General features: G+C 35.5%; 1 protein-coding gene across 3 annotated transcripts in view; it reads left to right on the forward strand.

Annotated features, from left to right (window-relative positions):
* ANKRD31 (ankyrin repeat domain 31) overlaps positions 1-20,092 on the forward strand; it is a 164,339-nt gene that overhangs the window by 116,945 nt on the left and 27,302 nt on the right. For all 3 annotated transcript variants that reach the window (XM_040450693.1, XM_040450700.1, XM_040450703.1), the window contains 3 exons: positions 5,060-5,147; positions 10,000-10,096; positions 12,990-13,992. In XM_040450693.1, the coding sequence (XP_040306627.1) occupies positions 5,060-5,147; positions 10,000-10,096; positions 12,990-13,992 (1,188 nt within the window). The remainder of the gene's footprint in view (positions 1-5,059; positions 5,148-9,999; positions 10,097-12,989; positions 13,993-20,092) is intronic.

Below are 20,092 nucleotides of genomic sequence, written 5' to 3' on the forward strand. Positions count from 1 at the left end.
TCAACTGATGAATGGATAAAGAAATTGTGGTTTATATACACAATGGAATACTACTTGGCAATGAGAAAAAATGAAATATGGCCTTTTGTAGCAACGTGGATGGAACTGGAGAGTGTGATGCTAAGTGAAATAAGCCATACAGAGAAAGACAGATACCATATGGTTTCACTCTTATGTGGATCCTGAGAAACTTAACAGGAACCCATGGGGGAGGGGAAGGAAAAAAAAAAAAAAGAGGTTAGAGTGGGAGAGAGCCAAAGCATAAGAGACTGTTGAGAACTGAGAACAAACTGAGGGTTGATGGCGGGTGGAAGGGAGGAGAGGGTGGGTGATGGGTATTGAGGAGGGCACCTTTTGGGATGAGCACTGGGTGTTGTATGGAAACCAATTTGACAATAAATTTCATATATAAATAAAAAATAAATAAATAAAATAAAATAACTTGATCATACCATAAACAAATATCGACGTAAGTTTTAAAAAAAAATATGTTAATTGATAAGATTCGTGTAACATGATAAGAACACAAAGCTTAGTAGAAACTAACTTCTTAAGTGAAATAGCATCCTCAATGAAATACTATTTTGAAGAGAAGTTAGACTTCTCTTATATGCTTTGTGTTAGTCATTGTAGAGAAGACAGTATTATTCTTTGAACTTCAACTTTTGTTAATCAACTAATTTATAGCATAAATATTTTAAGTTCTATTAAAACTAAATTGCATTTGCCTTAGCACTTTGAAAATGATTTACGTTGGTTCCTGGTATCTGTTAATAATGGACAGAAAGTCACCTGCCAATCTAATTGTCACTCCCTTATAGATAATCTTGTAGCTTTTATGTTCTCCAGTTTCACTAAGTTGTGTCTAAATGTGGAACATTTTATTAATTAAGCTCAGGCCTAGAAATACTCCTTTAATGTGAAAGCACATTTCTCATTTGTATTCCAGAAACATTCAGTCTTTATACCTTTGAAAATTGCCTCTCCTCCATCTCAGTAATTTTCTTTTTTCTTTTTTTTTTGAACTTCTGTTTAGATGTTGGTTAGACTAGTCTTAATATCTTCTAGTATCTTTTTCATATTTTCCATTTCTTTAACTTTCCACACTATATTCTGTGTGCTATCCTTTGACCTCCTGATTCATTATTTCTCTCCTCAAATATTTCTCCTCTATTTAACCCGTATTTCTACTCTCTTTAACTTATATGTTGAAACTTTAATTTAAATGACTTTTTTATTTCTAGAAATATTTGCTTTTCGAATTTTTGTTTTAAAGAAAGAACAAAATAAAACTAAAAGGAATTTTAAGGTCTCTTCCTGAGTCTCACATGATAACATGATTCTTTATGTGGTTTTTAATTTTTTGTTATGATTTCATTTCATTGAGGACCGATTACTATGGGAATTTTGGTGTGCCTAGGCTTCGTGTTTAACATTTGCCTCTTCTGGGGCCCTTAGAAGTTTATCAGCTTCACACAAGTTTTTATGCTCATTTCTCAGTTTGAGTTCCTGAACCACACAAATGATATAAATTTAGTTCTTACACACATGTGTAGTATAGGCTTGAGTCTCTGATTTTCTTTTTCTTTTTTTTTTTAATGTTTTTGTTTATTTTTGAGACAGAGAGAGACAGAGCATGAGCAGGGGAGGGGCAGAGAGAGAGAGAGATGCAGAGTCGGAAGCAGACTCCAGGCTCTGAGCTGTCAGCACAGAGCCCCATGCAGGGCTCGAACCCACAGACTCTGAGATCATGACCTGAGCCAAAGTTGGATGCTCAACTGACTGAGTCACCCAGGTGCCCCTAAAAAGAAAACCAACTTTAAAAAAGAAAAACTCTGCTGCAAACCTGATCTGTCTTCCCTTGTATGTTAGGGACTTTTTTTTACCTTGCTGCTTTCATGATTCTCTCCTTGCCTGAGTATTTTGTGAATTTGACTATGATGTGCCTTGTTGATGGTCCATTTTTGTTGACTCTAATGCTCAACATCACTCATCATCAGGGAAATACAAATCAAAACCACAATGAGATACCACCTCACCTGTCATAATGGCTAACATTAACAACTCAGGCGACAACAGATGTTGGCAAGGATGCGGAGAAAGAGGATCTCTTTTGCATTCTTGGTGGTAATGCAAGCTGGCGCAGCCACTCTGGAAAACATTATGGAGGTTCCTCAAAAAACTAAAAAGAGGGGCGCCTGGGTGGCGCAGTCGGTTAAGCGGCGGACTTCAGCCAGGTCACGATCTCGCCGTCCGTGAGTTCGAGCCCCGCGTCGGGCTCTGGGCTGAGGGCTCGGAGCCTGGAGCCTGTTTCCGATTCTGTGTCTCCCTCTCTCTCTGCCTCTCCCCCGTTCATGCTCTGTCTCTCTCTGTCCCAAAAATAAAACGTTGAAAAAAAAAAAAAAACAACTAAAAAGAGAACTACCGTAGGACCCAGCAATAGCACTACTAGGCATTTTCCAAGGGATACGGGTGTGCGGTTTCAAAGGGACACATGCACACCCATGTTTATAGCAGCACTAGCAACAATAGCCAAAGTAATGGAAAGGCCCAAATATCCATCAATGGATGAATGGATAAAGAAGATGTGGTGTATATATATACAATGGAGTATTACTTGGCAATCAAAAAGAATGAAATCTTGCCATGTGCAAATACGTGGATGGAACTGGAGGGTATTATGCTAAGTGAAATTAGTCAGAGAAAGACAAACATCATATGACTTCACTCATATGAGGACTTTAAGAGACAAAACAGATGAACATAAGGGAAGGGAAACAAAAATAATATAAAAACAGGAGGGGGACAAAACAGAAGAGACTCTTAAATACAGAGAACAAACAGGGTTACTGGAGGGGTTGTGGGACAGGGATGGAGTAAATGGGTAAAGGGCATTAAGGAATCTACTCCTGAAATCATTGTTGCACTATATGCTAACTAATTTGGATGCAAATTTAAAAAAATAAAAAATAAAATTAAAAAAAACTAATAAAACTGAATTTCCCAGTCAAAAAAAAAAAAAAAAAAGAAAGAAAAACTCAAAAGAAATATAAGGACTTTAAAGTCATTAAGAATCTTTTGTAAATGTGAACTTTTAAGTGTTGGAAACTTCAAATCACATTGGGGATGGGGTGACCCTATGGCCAGATAGAAAGGAAATGAGATGATTTTAGTTTGGTGCTACCTTGTAACACCATCAAATCAAAACATGTAGGCAGCCTCCTCTATACCCGTGTAGACGAAGTACAGAAGTGATAACAATACTAATAGTTGGTATTCACTGAGTACTTATTATATGACAGACTCTCCCCAAATACATTTCTGTTAAGTAGCAGTACCAGAACTAAAGCAATGCCAGGCAGTCTGGCTACAGAGCCTGTGCTTCTAACCACTGTGCCATATTGTACAGAATTGTAAAGGTGTCAGAGACAAAGATGGTCCTACCACAGTAAAAATAGGAAATTGGAGTGAAATTTTCGTGAAGCTTTTAGTAAGCACAATATAAACTATGTAAAGCTGCTTATTCCAAAGACAGATCCTAGGTTGGGTTTTTTGTTGTGCTTTTTTTTTTTTTTAAGGTAAACAACAAGTAATGAAGGACTAAAGAAGAGGTTCTTGGGGGGAAGATTATGCTGGACCCTCCATGGTGGAAGGTGTAGCCTGTGTGGAGTTAAAGGTTATTGCCCATAGTGGCCAAGACTGAGTGCATCCACAATATGAGCAAAAGAGAAAGGAAAATCACCTCCAGAAAGTGTTTTCTTTATCCTGACCTGTAGGTAGAGGCATAGCCAGTTCAGACCTTTAGTTTGCTTTTATAGCCATTTGGTATAAAAAGAGATAAATTTCATTTGTTTGTTTTGCATATTTATATTTTATAGTTCTGCTTTGATGCATTTCATAAATGACAGCAGTGAGATTGCTTTTCCACATAATTGGATGCGTTTATTATGTGCATTTTTCATGTCCCTTGTAGGCACCAAAGTAGAATTTCAGGGCAGTATACTTCAGAAGGCTTTGAAGACTGACACATTTTTTAAATGAATGTATATTGAGAATATATTAAAGAATAGATAATATGAGTCAGTCCATCCGTTTTCATTTATTGAGCACCAGCTATATATCCAACAGTTTGGAAATCATTCACAAATATAAAAGCTATGCTCCTGCCTATAGATCTTATTATTTTGAGGGAGAACTATAATATGTAAGATATTATATATATTAATGCTAAGTTTTGTAGCACTGCAATTCTTAAGTAATTCTGAGAAAGGAGAAATCAGTATGAATTAGATTTGTCAGGGGTTTCATGTATGAGATGGGTTTTATATAATAAGCAGTATTTATTGAATTCTTACTTTGCAATGGCCCTGTCCTAAGCATTTTACATGTGTTAGTCTGTTCAGGCAAGGAGAGGACAAGTAACTTGCTAGAGCCCCCCAGCTAGGAAGAAGTGAAGCCAGAGCACACCCAGGCAGCCTAGTTCCAGAATCGACTCCATGATTACATCTCTCATAGGAAAGAGGTGGATCTGGGCAAAGTTAACTGAAGGCATTCCAGGCAAGACAGTCACTACTGACAAGGGCGTGGGGAGGGGGCCTTAAATCCCGTTTGTGAATTTTTGAGAGAGTAGTGTTTTATATTTTAAGATTATGTGTGAGAATTTTAATAGTGTGCAGTGATAGTCACAGAGCCTTAAAGTAAACTTGTTGCATATATGTGGTCATTAAATATCATGTGCTCTCAGTTGTTCTTGTTTCACCTACAGCTATGATTGTAACAAGTCAGTGAGAAATTGTGATTCTTTATACGGTTGCTACTCTTACAGTCTTTTTGCCAGGAGTAGATCTGCTACATAAATCAAAACATTTAAGTTTACTTTTCCCCTCAAGTATGCAACATTTATACAGGTAAACAAAGCATGAACACATTTTGAACATAAAGCAAAATAAGCTTTGTAGCAGCACTTTCTTTAGCACTTTTACTGTGCATTTGACAATTGCATATCAGAGAGAAATACCTACCTTCTTGTAATGAAGTTTTTAATATTTTTATCTGATAGCATCATACCATTAGTGCCATTCTACAAGACATAGAAGAAAAACAAGAAAGTTTACTAGAATTTGAAATAAGAACCCCTGAAGATGCAGGTAAGTATGCACCCATACTCAAGTTTGATTATTTCGTACATCCAAGGTCATTCCTACCTCAACTTCTTATGGTACATGTTTATGTCAAAGCTTACAGTGGCTGAAAGTAGCCTTTTTTTTTGTGATGGTAAAGTGCCAGAAATGAGCATCAGAAGTCATTTATGCAAACCAGTAGTTAGTGTACTTGTTGATCAAGATACTTCTAAGACTCAAAGTATAGCATAAGTAACATGAGAGACACTTGAAACAATGATCAGAGATAAGCCACTACTGGTGATGTTTAGATGAAGATGTGAAGAAAAAAAGAAAGCACAATATAGTGACTAGGGAGGAGATTATGTTATTCCCTGCAGCTATGGTAGCCCTTTATTTTTTTTATTTTTTTTTTTAATTTTTTTTTTCAACCTTTATTTATTTTTGGGATAGAGAGAGACAGAGCATGAATGGGGGAGGGGCAGAGAGAGAGGGAGACACAGAATGGGAAACAGGCTCCAGGCTCTGAGCCATCAGCCCAGAGCCTGACGCGGGGCTCGAACTCACGGACCGCGAGATCATGACCTGGCTGAAGTCGGACGCTTAACCAACTGCGCCACCCAGGCGCCCCTATGGTAGCCCTTTAAAAACAGATCTGCAGAAGAATATGCAGTTGTGACTCAAGTAGGGCAAATCCTCAGACCTTTCAGATGAGCAGATACACCAGGTAAGTATCTTAGCATAGATGTCTTCCTGTTTACAAAACACAAGTGATTCAAAATAGTAAATTTGACTTTGATCCCTGACCTACTAATCGGAATTTCTCAAAAGTTCACTGAATATTTGTAAATCTTTGATAGCTCACAGTTGTGTTTTCATGAGTTAACGATTACAAGGTAAAAATTGGGTCTTGATAGATTTAGATCTGAATGTTTAAGTAGTTAAAAGTATCTCCTCTATCTTTAATGTAATAGGATACAGCTATTCATCTCTTATCCTAGTTCATACTGTACAGTCTTTTAAAAAATTATTTCCTTTTAAATTATACCCATTCTTTCATCTTGGCCTAACACATGGTAAACATGTTATGTTTTGAGGAAAATAATACAAAATACTGTAATGTATACTCCCAAACAAATGTGAATAGTTCATATATTTTATTTAGTATTTATAATACCTTATATACATAAGATGAATTTTCCAATTAAAAAAATTTTTTTCAATTAAAAATTTTTTATTAAAAGGCATATAAATACACTTCAAAAAACCAGGAAAAAAATGCTAAAAATACCTACTGTCCCACCACAGTATTTTGTTGTATTTGTTTCCTTTCTTCTAAGAATTTGGTTATGCAGTGACACCTCAATAAAATTATTAAAAACATAGTTTAGATCATGCTAAACTTGCCAACTTTACATTTTCTCTCTAGAGCCATTATTCTTAGTGGTTTACCTAGTATCCTATTTTGTAAATGTTCCAGGGCTTAATTTTTCCGTTTTTCTTGAGCATTTACATTTTTCTACTTCTTTGCTATTTTATAGTATATAGCTTTTGAATTTAGGACTGTCTTCATAGGAATGATTTGGAACTACTGGCTCAAAAATTTATAAACATTTTAAAATCTATTAATTTGTATTGATAAATTATTTCATAAAGTATTAGATATTAATTTAATTTGCACTTTCCCCAACACACATTAGTGTTTGTTTTCCTTTACACTGCTAATAGCAACAGTATTTTCATTTAAATTAATTTTACCAGTTTAATGAGAAAAATGTGCCTCATATTTTCACTTACCTTATTATTAATGGTATTTTTTCTCTAGTTTTTTTTCCTGCTTTGTGAATTGACTGTTCCTGTTTCTCTGTTAATAAGTTGGAGCCATTTTATACAATCAATTGACTCTTTTTCTGCCATAACTGCTGCAAATATGTTTTTCAGCCACTTAACTGTCTTTTTATGCTTAAGTACATACATTTTCAAATTCTGTATAATAAAACGTATCAGCCTTTTTCCTTTGCTATTTCTTTTAATGCTTTTAAGATTAGACACTTTTCTTCCCTCCCCATCCCTAGGCTTTGTAAATTAATTTTATTCTTTTATGACCAATACATTGACTAGTCAGGACCCCTTTGTCTTCATCCCACTGCCCCTTTAAGGGAGGAACGGTAAGGCAACGGGACTCTAGAGTTCTTGGCTAGCAGTTGCTAGCCTAAATACTAGGCTAAATACTGACTGCTACTGACTGCAGCAGTCTTTGGCGGATGTCTAAAGCTTAGTCTCTTCAGAGCAATTTTCTGAGGCTTTTCTGAACTTGTACATGGCTCCTGTGGTGTGGCAGGGCAGTGCACATTTTCCTTTCCCTGGCTCCTCTTTGTCTTCCGTCAGCTGCTGCTGCTGCTGCTGTTTTTTTGTTGGTTTTGTTGTTGTTGTTTTGTTTTGTTTTGTTTTGTTTTTTGGTGGTCCACCTACACAGACTCTCTCTCAGGTAGAAGTCTCCATAGTCAGTCTCACAGGCACAGGGCAGGCTCCATACCAAGTCTTCAGGATCCTGGCACTTTGGATCTGTGGTTAGAAAGGAGGACAGTTAACTTTCAGCACAAGAGCAACTCTCCCTTTTCCCTGGTGTCCACATGTCTTGCCCTGCAGGGCCTCAACCTCTAGATTTCAAAGGAGGAAGCCAGGTGTGAGTCCATTATCACCTCAAAAGAAAGTTATTACTCTCTTCAACAGTTCTTTGAGAAACTGCCCTCCTTAGGCTTGAGACAGAGAGAAACCTCACCTCTCAGTCTGGCTGTTGAGAATGGAGATTCTCATCCAGTTGAGCAATAGCTCTCTGAAGAAATGTCTTTACAAATTCACCACTTCCTTATTCTGACACCTTTTATATCTGTGATTTGGCTGAGGAGTCCAGGAATAACAGATCCCATTTTGTACATTTTTCTGTAGGTTTTTCTTTTCTTTTTTCTTTTAATTTTTTTTTAATACTTATTTATTATTGAGAGACAGAGAGACACAGAGTGTGAGCAGGGGAGGGGTAGAAAGAGGGGGAGACACAGAATCTGAAGTAGGCTCCAGGCTCCAAGCTGTCAGCACAGAGCCCGATGCGGGGCTCAAACTCACAAACCATGAGACCATGACCTGAGCCAAAGTCGGACGCTTAACCAACTAAGCCACCCAGGTGCCCCTTCTGTAGGTTTTTCTTATTGATGTCTTGTATTCACTTTGATGTCAGAAACTTTAGTGCCTCAACCAAACTGACCAAAAAGATGTTTACTTTAAACATTTTGTATATTGGTTTTTTCCTATGCATTTCAACTCTGCTCTTCATTTGAAATCTCTTTTCCACACGTGGCACAAGATGAGGATAGAATAGAGTCCCCCACCCCCACATAACTGTTCCATTTCCCTCCTCTTATCTGTTGAATAATTTCTGCCATCCTCATTCTTTATTATCATATATTAAAATCTTACATATATTAGAGCGATTCTAGGTTCTCCCTAAGATACCACTGATTAATGTATCTGATAAATAAGTATATTGTGTCAAGTTACATGTAAAATTCTTCCTATCCTTTTTTATAGAAATACATAGAATTTTCTTGATTACTATGATAATGTTATTTTTACCTGTGATTTAAAATTCAAGTGCGTGATGGGCAGAAACTACTCTGCGAACACTGACTCTTTACTGATCAAGTCATTTGTCTGATTTGCAAAGGAAAGTTCTGGAAAAAATTTCAACTCTGAACTTCATGTCATTTCCCACCACTGATTTTCTCTACGTTATCTAGAAAAATATGCATTGGTCTAAAATAATTAGGGAAAAAATGTAAGAAACAAAGCCAAAAGTAAAATCAAATCAAATTAAATCAAATTAAATTAAATTTAATTTAAAAAAGTCATTTAAAAGAAAATGTATTCATCTAAGCCTTTCCATTTACTACTTGGGAATGTGGACTTGGACATAATTGGCATTTGTGTGTCAATCTTGTGGACTTGTGATGGATGGGGCAGAGCATGATGCTGTTACTTAGGAAGCAGTGGAAGAAAATGGGAAAATTTTAAGTAATTATTATAAAAATAATTATATATAGATCTATGTGAACTTAGATATCATATAGCCCTATCTAAATGCTAAGTGTAAAGAACAAGAACTGATGGCATGATTCTTATTGTTAGGTAAATATAATAAATAGTTACATATAGTATAAATATATAGAACAATGCATTAAATAAATACACAATTTAAAAAAAAATTGACACACACAAACAGGTACCCTGCTACCAAAGTATTTTTTTTTCAAATCAAGAATAGATCTTTTCTTTATTCTTTTTTTTTTTAATATAATTTATTGTCAAATTGGTTTCCATACAACACCCAGTGTTCATCCCAACAAGTGCCCTCCCAAAGTATTAACAGTAGTCTCTTTTGTGGAGTAAAAAAGAGGAGAAACAGGGGGTGAAAGTGGGATACTCTTTTTTACTTTTCTTCTGTGTAAACATTCATATTATTTGAAAATTTTTCTTACAATGTGTTCCTTTTGTGTTTTAAAAAGTAAGTTTAACAAAATATTTATTTCCTACCCTCATTTCACAAATAAGAAAAGTAACCAAAGGGGTCATATGTCTTGTTCAGAATCACAGAACTTAGTGGAGTAGTAGGATTAGAACTCAAGCTGGCCTGCCCTCTTCAGGGTACTTCCATAGGGTGGCATAATTCAATGAGTCTTGGTTTATATATCTGGGCCATTGATACTGGGGAGCAGCGTAGGGAAATAAATTTTTAAAAATTTAACAGTAAGGCTGAGTCCTCTGTGATCAAATGTAACAATTGCTATCTCTCAGTTAACTTTTTATTTTATTACCATGCTTCCAGAACAATACATTGAAAAGATGTTAGAGATAAAAGAGGTTATGGATAATGTGCTTGCCAAACAGAAGGCAGAAAGGGATGATCTGGCTAAAAAATACAGGTGAGTGAAAAAAGTAGAACTGCTTTAGAATTTTCATAATTTATCCCTTTTTAGCTACAATAGTTAGGTCTGGAATTTTTTAAGAATACAATTGTTGCTTAGGGCCAAAGAATGACCATGAGGTCATCTAATCTATTACCTTCATGGGGAATTGTACTTCCCAGAAAGATATTTTTCTTTTTTATTACTTGAAATATTCAGAAGAGGACATTTTAGTATCTTAAAAAGTTGTCCATAGCCAAGAATTTTATGACAGCCTCTCTGGTCATGAATCCCCAAAATAAATTTCTTTCCATAGTAAACTCAAATTTTTTACACTAAAATTTTTTCTTTTTGCTATCACAAATGTTATCTAAGTGGTGTAACCATGTGTTTTTTTGTGGTTTTGTGTATGTCTTAAACTCTCAGGGCTTTTAAGGGGTTTTATCCTGATTATATTATATCCTCTTCTTTTCCCTTTTTTGAGAAAGATATATTGTTTTCTTGTTTGGGCATATTTTTATTAGTTTTTCATACATAGACTTAGCTACCTATGCCTTTTTTTTTTTTCTCATGAGAACTTTTAAGGTTTACTCTCTTAGAACTTTCAAATATACAATACAGTATTATTAACTATAGTCACCATGCTATACATTACACCTCCATGACTGACCTATTTTATTACTGGATGTTTGTACCTTTTGACCTGGGGTCAAAATGGGTGAGCCATTTCACCCACCCTCCACCTTCCACCTCTGGCAACCACCAATCTGTTCTCTGTATATATGAGTTCATTTTTTTGTTTTGTAGTTTTTGTTTTTTTAGATTATACATATGAGTGAGACCATACAGTATTTGTTTTTCTCTGTCTGACTTATTTCACTTAACATAATGCTCTCAGGGTCTATGCATGTTGTCAAAAATGACAGGATTTCTTTCTTTTTAATGTCTGAATAATATTCCTCTGTGTGTGTGTGTGTGTGTGTGTGTGTGTGTGTGTGTGTGTGTACATTTGCACATTCCACATCTTCTTTATTCAGCCTTTGATGGACACATAGGTTGCTTCCATGTCTTGGCTATTGTTAATAATGCTGCAGTGAATATGGGGTTGCAGTTATCTTTTTGATCTTGTTCCTTATTCACCTGTTATTTTCTAATTTCCTTTATATTCTTTTGTTTAAAGTTTGTTTATTTTTAAGAGAGAGAGTGTGAGTGCTGTGCGTGTGTACCAGTGGAGGAGGGGCAGAAAGAGGGAGCGAGAATCCCAAGCAGGCTCCACGCTGATGCAGGGCTCGATCTTACAAACCACGAGATCATGACCTGAGACAAAATCAAAAGTCAGGTGCTTAAATGACTGAGCCACCTGCACCCCTCTAATTTTCTTTATATTCTTATAATCATTTGACATTTTTTTCTGAACTTATTTAAAAATCAGTTTTCTATTTTCATTCACAAATATTTTATCTTCATTTTGCTTTTCTCCCCAGTGAATAAATATTACAGATTATTTCTCTTTTCTGTTTTCCTGTTAGTATAAAGCAAGTGAGCTTATAGGACCTACAGGTAGGTCAGTTACCTTTGGAGAAGGTAAACTTTGGAGAAGATTAGCTTCAGTTTTCCTTTATGTTCTATGATTAACAATATACCTGGAGTTTTGGGAAGTTCCCAAGCAGTTGGGTTTGTAGGGGTGTAAGTCCTTATTAATACTGTTGTAAGACTTAAAATCTTGTAATCTTAAAACCGTTTTTATTTTTTGTCTGAACTCTGTTTTAAATGTGATATTACTAATTTTTTCTCCTCTGTTCAGCTTCTTGTATTTTATGCTACTAGCTGTTTGCTAATATTTCTTCTTACTCCTTCTTCCACCTACGTCTAGTATTCACTCTAACATCTGGTCTGCTTGAAGTTCAGTACCAACAACCCTAAACTGTGATACTATTGCTATCCCTTAAAGCAGCTGCTTTAGGGTGATCCCTGAAGGTCACTGAGACCATTTCAAAGGGTGTATGAAGTCACAACTGTTTCTATAATGAAACTTTTTGGCTCTCATTCTCTCATGAGTGTATAATGGAATTTTCTAGAGGCCACATGTGTGGTGCTATCATTATTCTAATAGTCGATGGGATGTATCTTTGTATATTCTTGTGTTTTAAAATTTTCTGTTTTATTTTGTAGAACAGTAAATATTGATAGATAGACCCATATGAAAAACGGCCCTTTGGGGTCCTCTATAATTTTTAAGAGTATAAAACAGTCATAAAGCCAAAAAGTTTGAGAACTACTGGAAACAAAGAGTCCAGTATCCTGAAGGGCACTGTAGTGTAGATGGGTATAACCAAAAGAAGGGTGTGAAGCAGCCATTTTCTCTCCCTCTCAAGCCCATTGTGGTCACACAGGTTAATGCTTGTCCTGGTAGTCCCTCTGGACCCGAAAGTGCCTCAATACAGGTTCAAAGTACAATTACAGTAATTACTTGATGGATTGACATTTCTCAGGTCCAGCTCAGATATAATTATTCAAAACAGTCTCACTCCTCCATCGCTCTAAGGGAACTTGAGTGCAACTTACTCCCAAATTTTATTTCCCGATACACCTTTCCACTATAAACAGGTAAGCAAACTCCGAATTTAAAAGTGGTGCTCCTCCTTCCAACTAAACAGTCCATATTTGTTTTTTTTCAGGGTTGACTCACAACTGGTAAATAATATAAATGTGGATAACCACACCATCACCTCCAGAAAAAGGCAGTCTTACTTACCTTAGGAGTCATTTTCCTCTCAGAGGAAATACTTGTGTACTTTGGGTTGATTAAAATTTAAATTGAGACAAAGTATCTTTAAAATCTACATGATTGCTAAAAAAAAGTTTTCTATTGTTTTTGGTTTTTTTTTTCTCTTTCTGTTTCTTTCTCTAGAGTGTCCATAGAATCATTTAAGCAAGGAGTCCTCAGAGAACAACTGGCTAATTTGGCCACAAGACAGAAGAGCCTTTTAGTTGTGGCAAAAAAACAGAAAAAAATTAGCCAGAAAATTCAAAACTATACAAACATTACATCTGCGTCTGGTCCTGGTTTGAAGAGGCTGCCATCCAGCTCAGAAATCTCTAGTGAAAAGTACAGCCAAAGGCTTACCAGTCTGGGAAATTCAGTGCAGCCCCATTCAGGTTCATGTTCTCCTGTCAGCCTTATTTGTGGAAGCATACAGGAAACACAGTCATCTCTGGAAATGTGGAATGGCAGCCAAAATACCAACACTTGTGTAGATTCAGAGACAGTGAGAAGGGAAGAATTTTTTGGAAATGAGCTGAATTCTAAACAGAATGTCAATGACGGTACCTTGGATGGGTTATCAAAATCCAGACATTCAGATGGCACTAAGAAGATTAAATTACCACCCCAGCCTGTTGCTTTTCTTGCTCAAGCAGAATATTCACAAAAAGAAAATGATCTTACAGAAACTCCAGCCAAAGGGAATGAATCTTACAGTAGTCCTTCAGCAGTAACTGGCACATTAAATATTTCAGAGACTACAAGCAGACTTGCCGAAAATGATGCCCATCTATCAACTGTTATTTGCAATCAGGCTCCTACCAATTGTGATCCGAAAAGAGGAAACAGGAAAATAGCTTCCCAGCAGCCACCTAGGGGGACATTAGAATCCTTGGCACACCAAGGGACTGATGCCTTAGGCAGTACTACTGGGCATCAGATGAAATCATATCTTAAAAAATCAGTTTTTGCTGTTCCCCATGCTCATGATGGTGAGAGCTCCTATTCCTCGGGATCTGGCCGTCAACATATTATAAAAAACCCTTTAAACAACAGCACAGCTCCCAGAAAGAAATGTATGCAGATAAAAGATCTGATATTACTAGGAAGAATTAATCCAGGAAATAACATTCTGGAATTCAAAACACAGGTATCCTTTTTTTTCTCTAAAATCATGTAATTTTTTAAATAAGCAAATAAATGTTTCTTTCATAAAGTGTAGGCATTTAGCTCTGATTATGGATGTAGGGTTTGGCTGGGCTTCTTGAATGAAGGGACAAAAACATTGTATTCTTAGCTAGTGAAATCATGCTTTTGGGTTGCTCTATACATTTTAGTCACTAGCACCTTTGGGCTCTCAGGCCAGAGTTAGTCAATTATATTGGCTCTGGAAGAATTTAAGAACAACATAAAAATAATAAATGGGAGCTATCTTTGGTTCCACAGTTTTAGGAATTACTGTGCACTGCTGAAGCTTACCCAGATACAGGATAGATATAAATTCATCTTCTATAGAAGTTCAATTTAGAAATAAGAAGTGACTTGGAATTTGGATAAATCTGACTCAATGAAAACAATATCACATATGCATAAAAATCGAAGAAGAAAGGGTACCTGGGTGGCTCAGTCGGTTAGGCGTCCGACTTTAGGTCAGGTCATGATCTCACAGCTAGTGAGTTCGAGCCCTGCGTTGGGCTCTGTACTGACCGCTCAGAGCCTGGAGCCTGCTTCAGATTGTGTCTCCCTCTCTGTCTGCCCCTCCCCTACTCACACTCTGTGTCTCTCTCTTTCAAAAATAAACATTTAAAAATTTTTTCATAGGGGCGCCTGGGTGGCGCGGTTGGTTAAGCGTCCGACTTCAGCCAGGTCACGATCTCGCGGTCTGTGAGTTCGAGCCCCGCGTCAGGCTCTGGGCTGAAGGCTCAGAGCCTGGAGCCTGTTTCCGATTCTGTGTCTCCCTCTCTCTCTGCCCCTCCCCCGTTCATGCTCTGTCTCTCTCTGTCCCAAAAATAAATAAACGTTGAAAAAAAAATTTTTAAAAATTTTTTAATAAATAGAAGAGGAAAAAATTGTTCTCCTAGAAAATGCCTACAAAACAGGCATCCTGTCCCCTTTCCCTACTTTGACTTTTTGAAAGAGGAATTCAGAATGGCAGTGATTTTAAGAATCCTGGAATGTTTCTTTGCTAAGGGACCACCAGTTCAATAGAAATTGGTCCAGGCTGACTGAAATTTAATCTGAATGACCACTGTTTCTAGTCCTTCCATTGCTGGTTAATAAGGCTTTTCCTAGTTAAAAAAACTTTACTTATAAGTTAGGAGCAAAAAAATTAATTTCAAAATTTCATTATAGTTTAAAGACCAAATTAGTGGCTTGATCTCAGGTCTCTTGATGTTCCTGTTTGCTTGCCTGTCAACCAGTTACTGCTAAGTAGTACCTACATCAGATTAGCCAGAGAAACTCAGATTTTAGTTAGTAAATTAATTACATTAACTCAAATTTTTGCAGGTGTGGCTACTTCTCTGGAGCAGCTATAATAAAATTTTAATATAACTTTTCATATTTCAGCTATTTCTTAACAGCTTTATTGAGATATAATTAACATATGTATTTAAATTACATATGTTTTTACATATGTATTTACATAGTAAATACATACTATATGTATTTAAATTAAGCATTTTGACAGATTTTGATGTATGTATATATCTGTGAAACCATAACCACAAACAGGTAATGAACATATCCATCACCCCCAGAAGTTTCTTTTTGCAATTTTGTATACCTCCTTCATACTTCTTCCTTCCCATGCTGAACTCCAGATAATTACTGGTCTGCATTCTGTCCTTATACTTTTGTTTGCACTTCTAAGAATTCTGTAAAAGTAGAATTACACCATATGTGTTCATTTTTGTCTGGCCTCTTTCTCTGAACATAATTACTTGAGAGTCATCCTCATTAGAGTGTGTATGTATGTACTACAATTTGTCATTTCATCTGTGATAGACATTTAGGTTGTTTCCAGTTGTTGACTATCTCATATAAGCTACTATGGATATTGGTGTACAAATTTCAGTATGACACAGGCTTTTGCTTTTCTTGGGTAAATACCTAGGAGTGGAGTGACTGGATTAAATATGGTAAGTATATATTTAACTTTTAAAAAAACTGCCAAAGTTGTTAGTAACATTTTACATTCCCACCAGCTGTGATGAGTATTGTGGTTCCTCCATATTCTTACTTAGCTAGCATTTAGTATGATCCGTCTGTTAATTTTAGCCATACTAACATATAATGTAGATGTATGTATATAATATGTATATATGTATAGTAGTTTATTATTGTGGTTTTATCTTGCATTTCATAATGGTTAGTTATGTTGAGCATCTTTTCATGTGCTCTTTGCCATCCATACTTATTCTTCGGTGAAGTTCCTTTTCAAATATTTGCCTGTTTTTTTATTGGCTGCTCATTCTCTTATTGGATACATTTTGGATATAAGTCCTTTATCCAATACATACTTTGCAAAAATATTTTCTCCTAATATAGTTTTGCCTTTTCATTCTCTCAAAATTGTGTTATAAAGAACAGAAGTTTAAAATTTTGATGTAGTCCAACTTAGCAATTTGCTCTTTGACTAATTATGTTTTTAGTATCATATCTAAGAAGTCTTTGTCTAACCCAAGGTCACAAAGATTTTCTCCCAGAATTTAGGTCTGTGATCCATTAGTTTCTTTATGTAGTACAGAGCAAGATCCCAGTTCATAGTTTTGAATATGGGTATTCAATTCTTCCAGCTACATGTGTTGAAAAAATTGCCCTCTATTGAATTGTCTTTGCACCTTTGTAGAAAATCATTTGTCCATATATGTGCCTATTTCTGGACTCCCTGTTCTGTTTACCTATTTGTCTATCTTACTATGAATACTGTCTTGATTAGTGCAGCTCTGTAATAAGGGTTAAAACCAGGTAGTGTTAGTCCTCCAGTTTTGTTCTTCCTTTTTGTAAAGTGTTTTGGCTATTCTAGGTCTTTTGCAATCCCATATGAATTTTAGAGTGAGTTTGTCAGCTTCTTTTTTTTTAAAAAAAAAGGGGATGCTGTCATTTATACTGGTATTGAGCTAAATCTGTAGATGAATTTTGGGACAGATGACATCTCAGCAATATTGGGTTGTCCAAATCATGAACATGATATAGCTCTCTGTTAATTTAGACGTTTTCTGATTTTTCCCAGCAGTTGTAGGAGTCAGTATACAGGTCTTTCATATCTTTTACCAGATTTATCCCTAAGTATTTCATGCTTTTGATAGTAATATATATGATATTTTTTTTTAATTTTTTTTTCAACGTTTATTTATTTTTGGGACAGAGAGAGACAGAGCATGAACGGGGGAGGGGCAGAGAGAGAGGGAGACACAGAATTGGAAACAGGCTCCAGGCTCCGAGCCATCAGCCCAGAGCCTGACGCGGGGCTCGAACTCACAGACCGCGAGATCGTGACCTGGCTGAAGTCGGACGCTTAACCGACTGCGCCACCCAGGCGCCCCTATATGATATTTTTTAAATGTCAATTTTTGGTTGCTTATTGCTCATAGGTAGAAATTCAATTGATTTTTGTATATTGAGATGTTATTTTATAATCTTGCTAAACTCATTACTTCCTGTAAATTTTTGTAGAAGTCATTGGATTTTCTACATAGATGATCAAGTTGGCTATGAATAAAGAATAAAAACATTCGGTTTTACTTCTTTCTTTCCATTGTGAATGCTTTTCATTTCTTTTTGTGTAGCTGCACTGGCTAACACCAGTGCAATATTGAAATAAAACAGTGAGATCACACTTCTGTTTTTTCCCTAAGATGAGACTATGTTTCTTAGAAAAAATTTAGGCTTCCACTGTTAAGTACAATGTTAGCTATAGGTTTTTTCTTAGATGCCCTATATTAGGCTCAGCAAGTTCTTTTCCTAGTTTCTTGAGTGTCTTTATCATGAAAGGGTATTGGATTTTGTTAAATGCTCTTTCCACATCGGTTGTGATGATCATATGGTTTTTGTTTTGTATTCTCTTGATAATGGTGTAGAACATTAATTGATCTTTGGATATTAAACCAACCTTGCATTCTTGGAAAAGCAGATAAATCCCACTTTGTTATGGTATATAATTCTTTTTATATGTTGCTGGATTTGGTTTTCTAATATGTTTTTGAGGATTTTTGCATCCATATTTATTAAAGATATTGGTCTTTAGTTTTCTTGTGTTGTCTTTTGTCTGGTTTGGTATTAAGGTTATACTGATCTCACAAAAAATATTTCTCTTTGTCTATTTTTAGAATATTGGTAATCCAAAATATTAGTATTAAATTCTCTTTAAATGCTTGATAGTAATCAGCAATGAAGCCATCTGTACCTGGATTTTTTTTTTTCTTTCTATGTACATAGTGTTTGGAGTGTTAATTCAGTCTCTTACAGGTTTTTTCAAATTGTCTATTTCTTCTTGAATCATTTTTGGTAGTTTTATTTTGTTAGAAATTTGTCCATTTTTTGTTATTTATTAGCACAGAATTATTGATAGTTTCTCTTATAATCCCTTTTATTTCAGTGTGGTCAGTAGTAGTGTACTAATTTTCATTGTTGATCTTAGTAATTTGAGTCTTCTCACTTGTTTTCTTGGTCACTGTCACTAAAGTTTTGTCAATTTTGTTAATATTTTCAAAGAACCACTTTGATTTCATTGATTTTTATTGTTCTTCTATTGCCTATTTTATTTATTTCCATTCTAGTATTTATTATTTCCTTTTTTCTGCTTGCTTTGTGTTTAGTTTGCTGTTCTTTTTTCAGTGTCATCATTATAAGTGCAGGTTATTGATTTGAGATTTTTCTTTCTTTTCAATATAGGCATTTACAGCTATAAATTTACTTTTAGCCTACTGCTTTTGCTGCATCCCATCATTTTTGGTATGTTGTTTGTTTATTCATCTCAAAGTATTTGCCTTTTGATTATGTCTTTAATCCTTTACTTATTTAGGAGTGTGTTGTTTGATTTCCTCATAACTGTGAGTGTTCCATTTTTTTCTTTTATTAATTTCTAATTTCATTCTGTTGCATTTAGAGAGTATACCTAGTATTATTTGAGTCCTTTTAAAATTTCTGAGATTAGGGGCGCCGGGGTGGCTCAGTCAGTTAAGCATCCGACCTCAGCTCAGGTCATGATCTCACAGTCTGTGGGTTCGAGCCCTGCGTCGGGCTCTGGGCTGACAGCTCGGAGCCTGGAGCCTGCTTCGAATTCTGTGTCTCCCTCTCTTCCCCCCGCCCCCCCCCCCCACTTGTACTCTGTCTCTCGCTGTCTCAAAAAAATAAATAAAAACATTAAAAAAAATTTTTTTTTAAGTTTCTGAGATTTACTTTGTGGCTTAACTAGCATGTGGCCCATCCTATGTGCACTTGAGAAGAATAATTATTCTACTGTTGTTAGAAGGTTTTTTATAGATGCCTGTTGGGGTAGTTAGTTTATAATATTGCTCAAGTTTTCTCTTTCCTCATTGATCTTCTGCCTGTTTGTTCTATGTATTATTGAAAGTGGAGTCTTGACAACTATAATATTGTTGAATTGTCTGTTTCGCCCTTTATTTATGTTATTTTTTGCTTCATGTATGTTGGTGCTCTTTTATTAGGTGCATGTGTGTTTATAATTGTTATATTTTCCTGATGCATTAACCCTCTTATTATAAAATGTCTCTTGTTATCTCTAGTAATACTTTTTGTCGTAAAGTGTATTTTGTGTGATATTAGTATAAGTGCTGCAGTTTTTTGAGGTTGCTGTCTGCATGATATATCTTTCTCTGTCCTTTCAAGTTCAATTTTCTTGTCTCTTTCAATTTAATCTGTCTTTTATATGCAGCATATAGCATACATCTTGTTTTTCTTTTAACTAAGTCTGACAGCCTCTACTTTTTGAATAAGTTTTTTTAATCCACTCTTATTTAATTAACATTATTAATATTACTGGACTTACATCTGCTATTTTACTTTTTCTTTTTAATGTGTCTCATGTGTTTTTTGTTCCTCTGTGTTTCCTTTATTGCTTTCTTTTGCATTAAGTGAATATTTTCCAGTGTAGCATTTTAGTTTCTTTAGTGACTTTTCTTTAGTGACTTTAGTGACATATTTTTTGAAGTATTTCCATAATGCTTATGCTATGATATCTTCACTTATCAGAATCGGCTTCATATTTATACTAATTAATTCTAGTA

The sequence above is a fragment of the Herpailurus yagouaroundi genome, unplaced genomic scaffold (assembly GCF_014898765.1).
Source record: "Herpailurus yagouaroundi ecotype Mexico unplaced genomic scaffold, PumYag 29, whole genome shotgun sequence".
In the NCBI taxonomy this organism is placed as follows: Eukaryota; Metazoa; Chordata; class Mammalia; order Carnivora; family Felidae; genus Herpailurus; species Herpailurus yagouaroundi.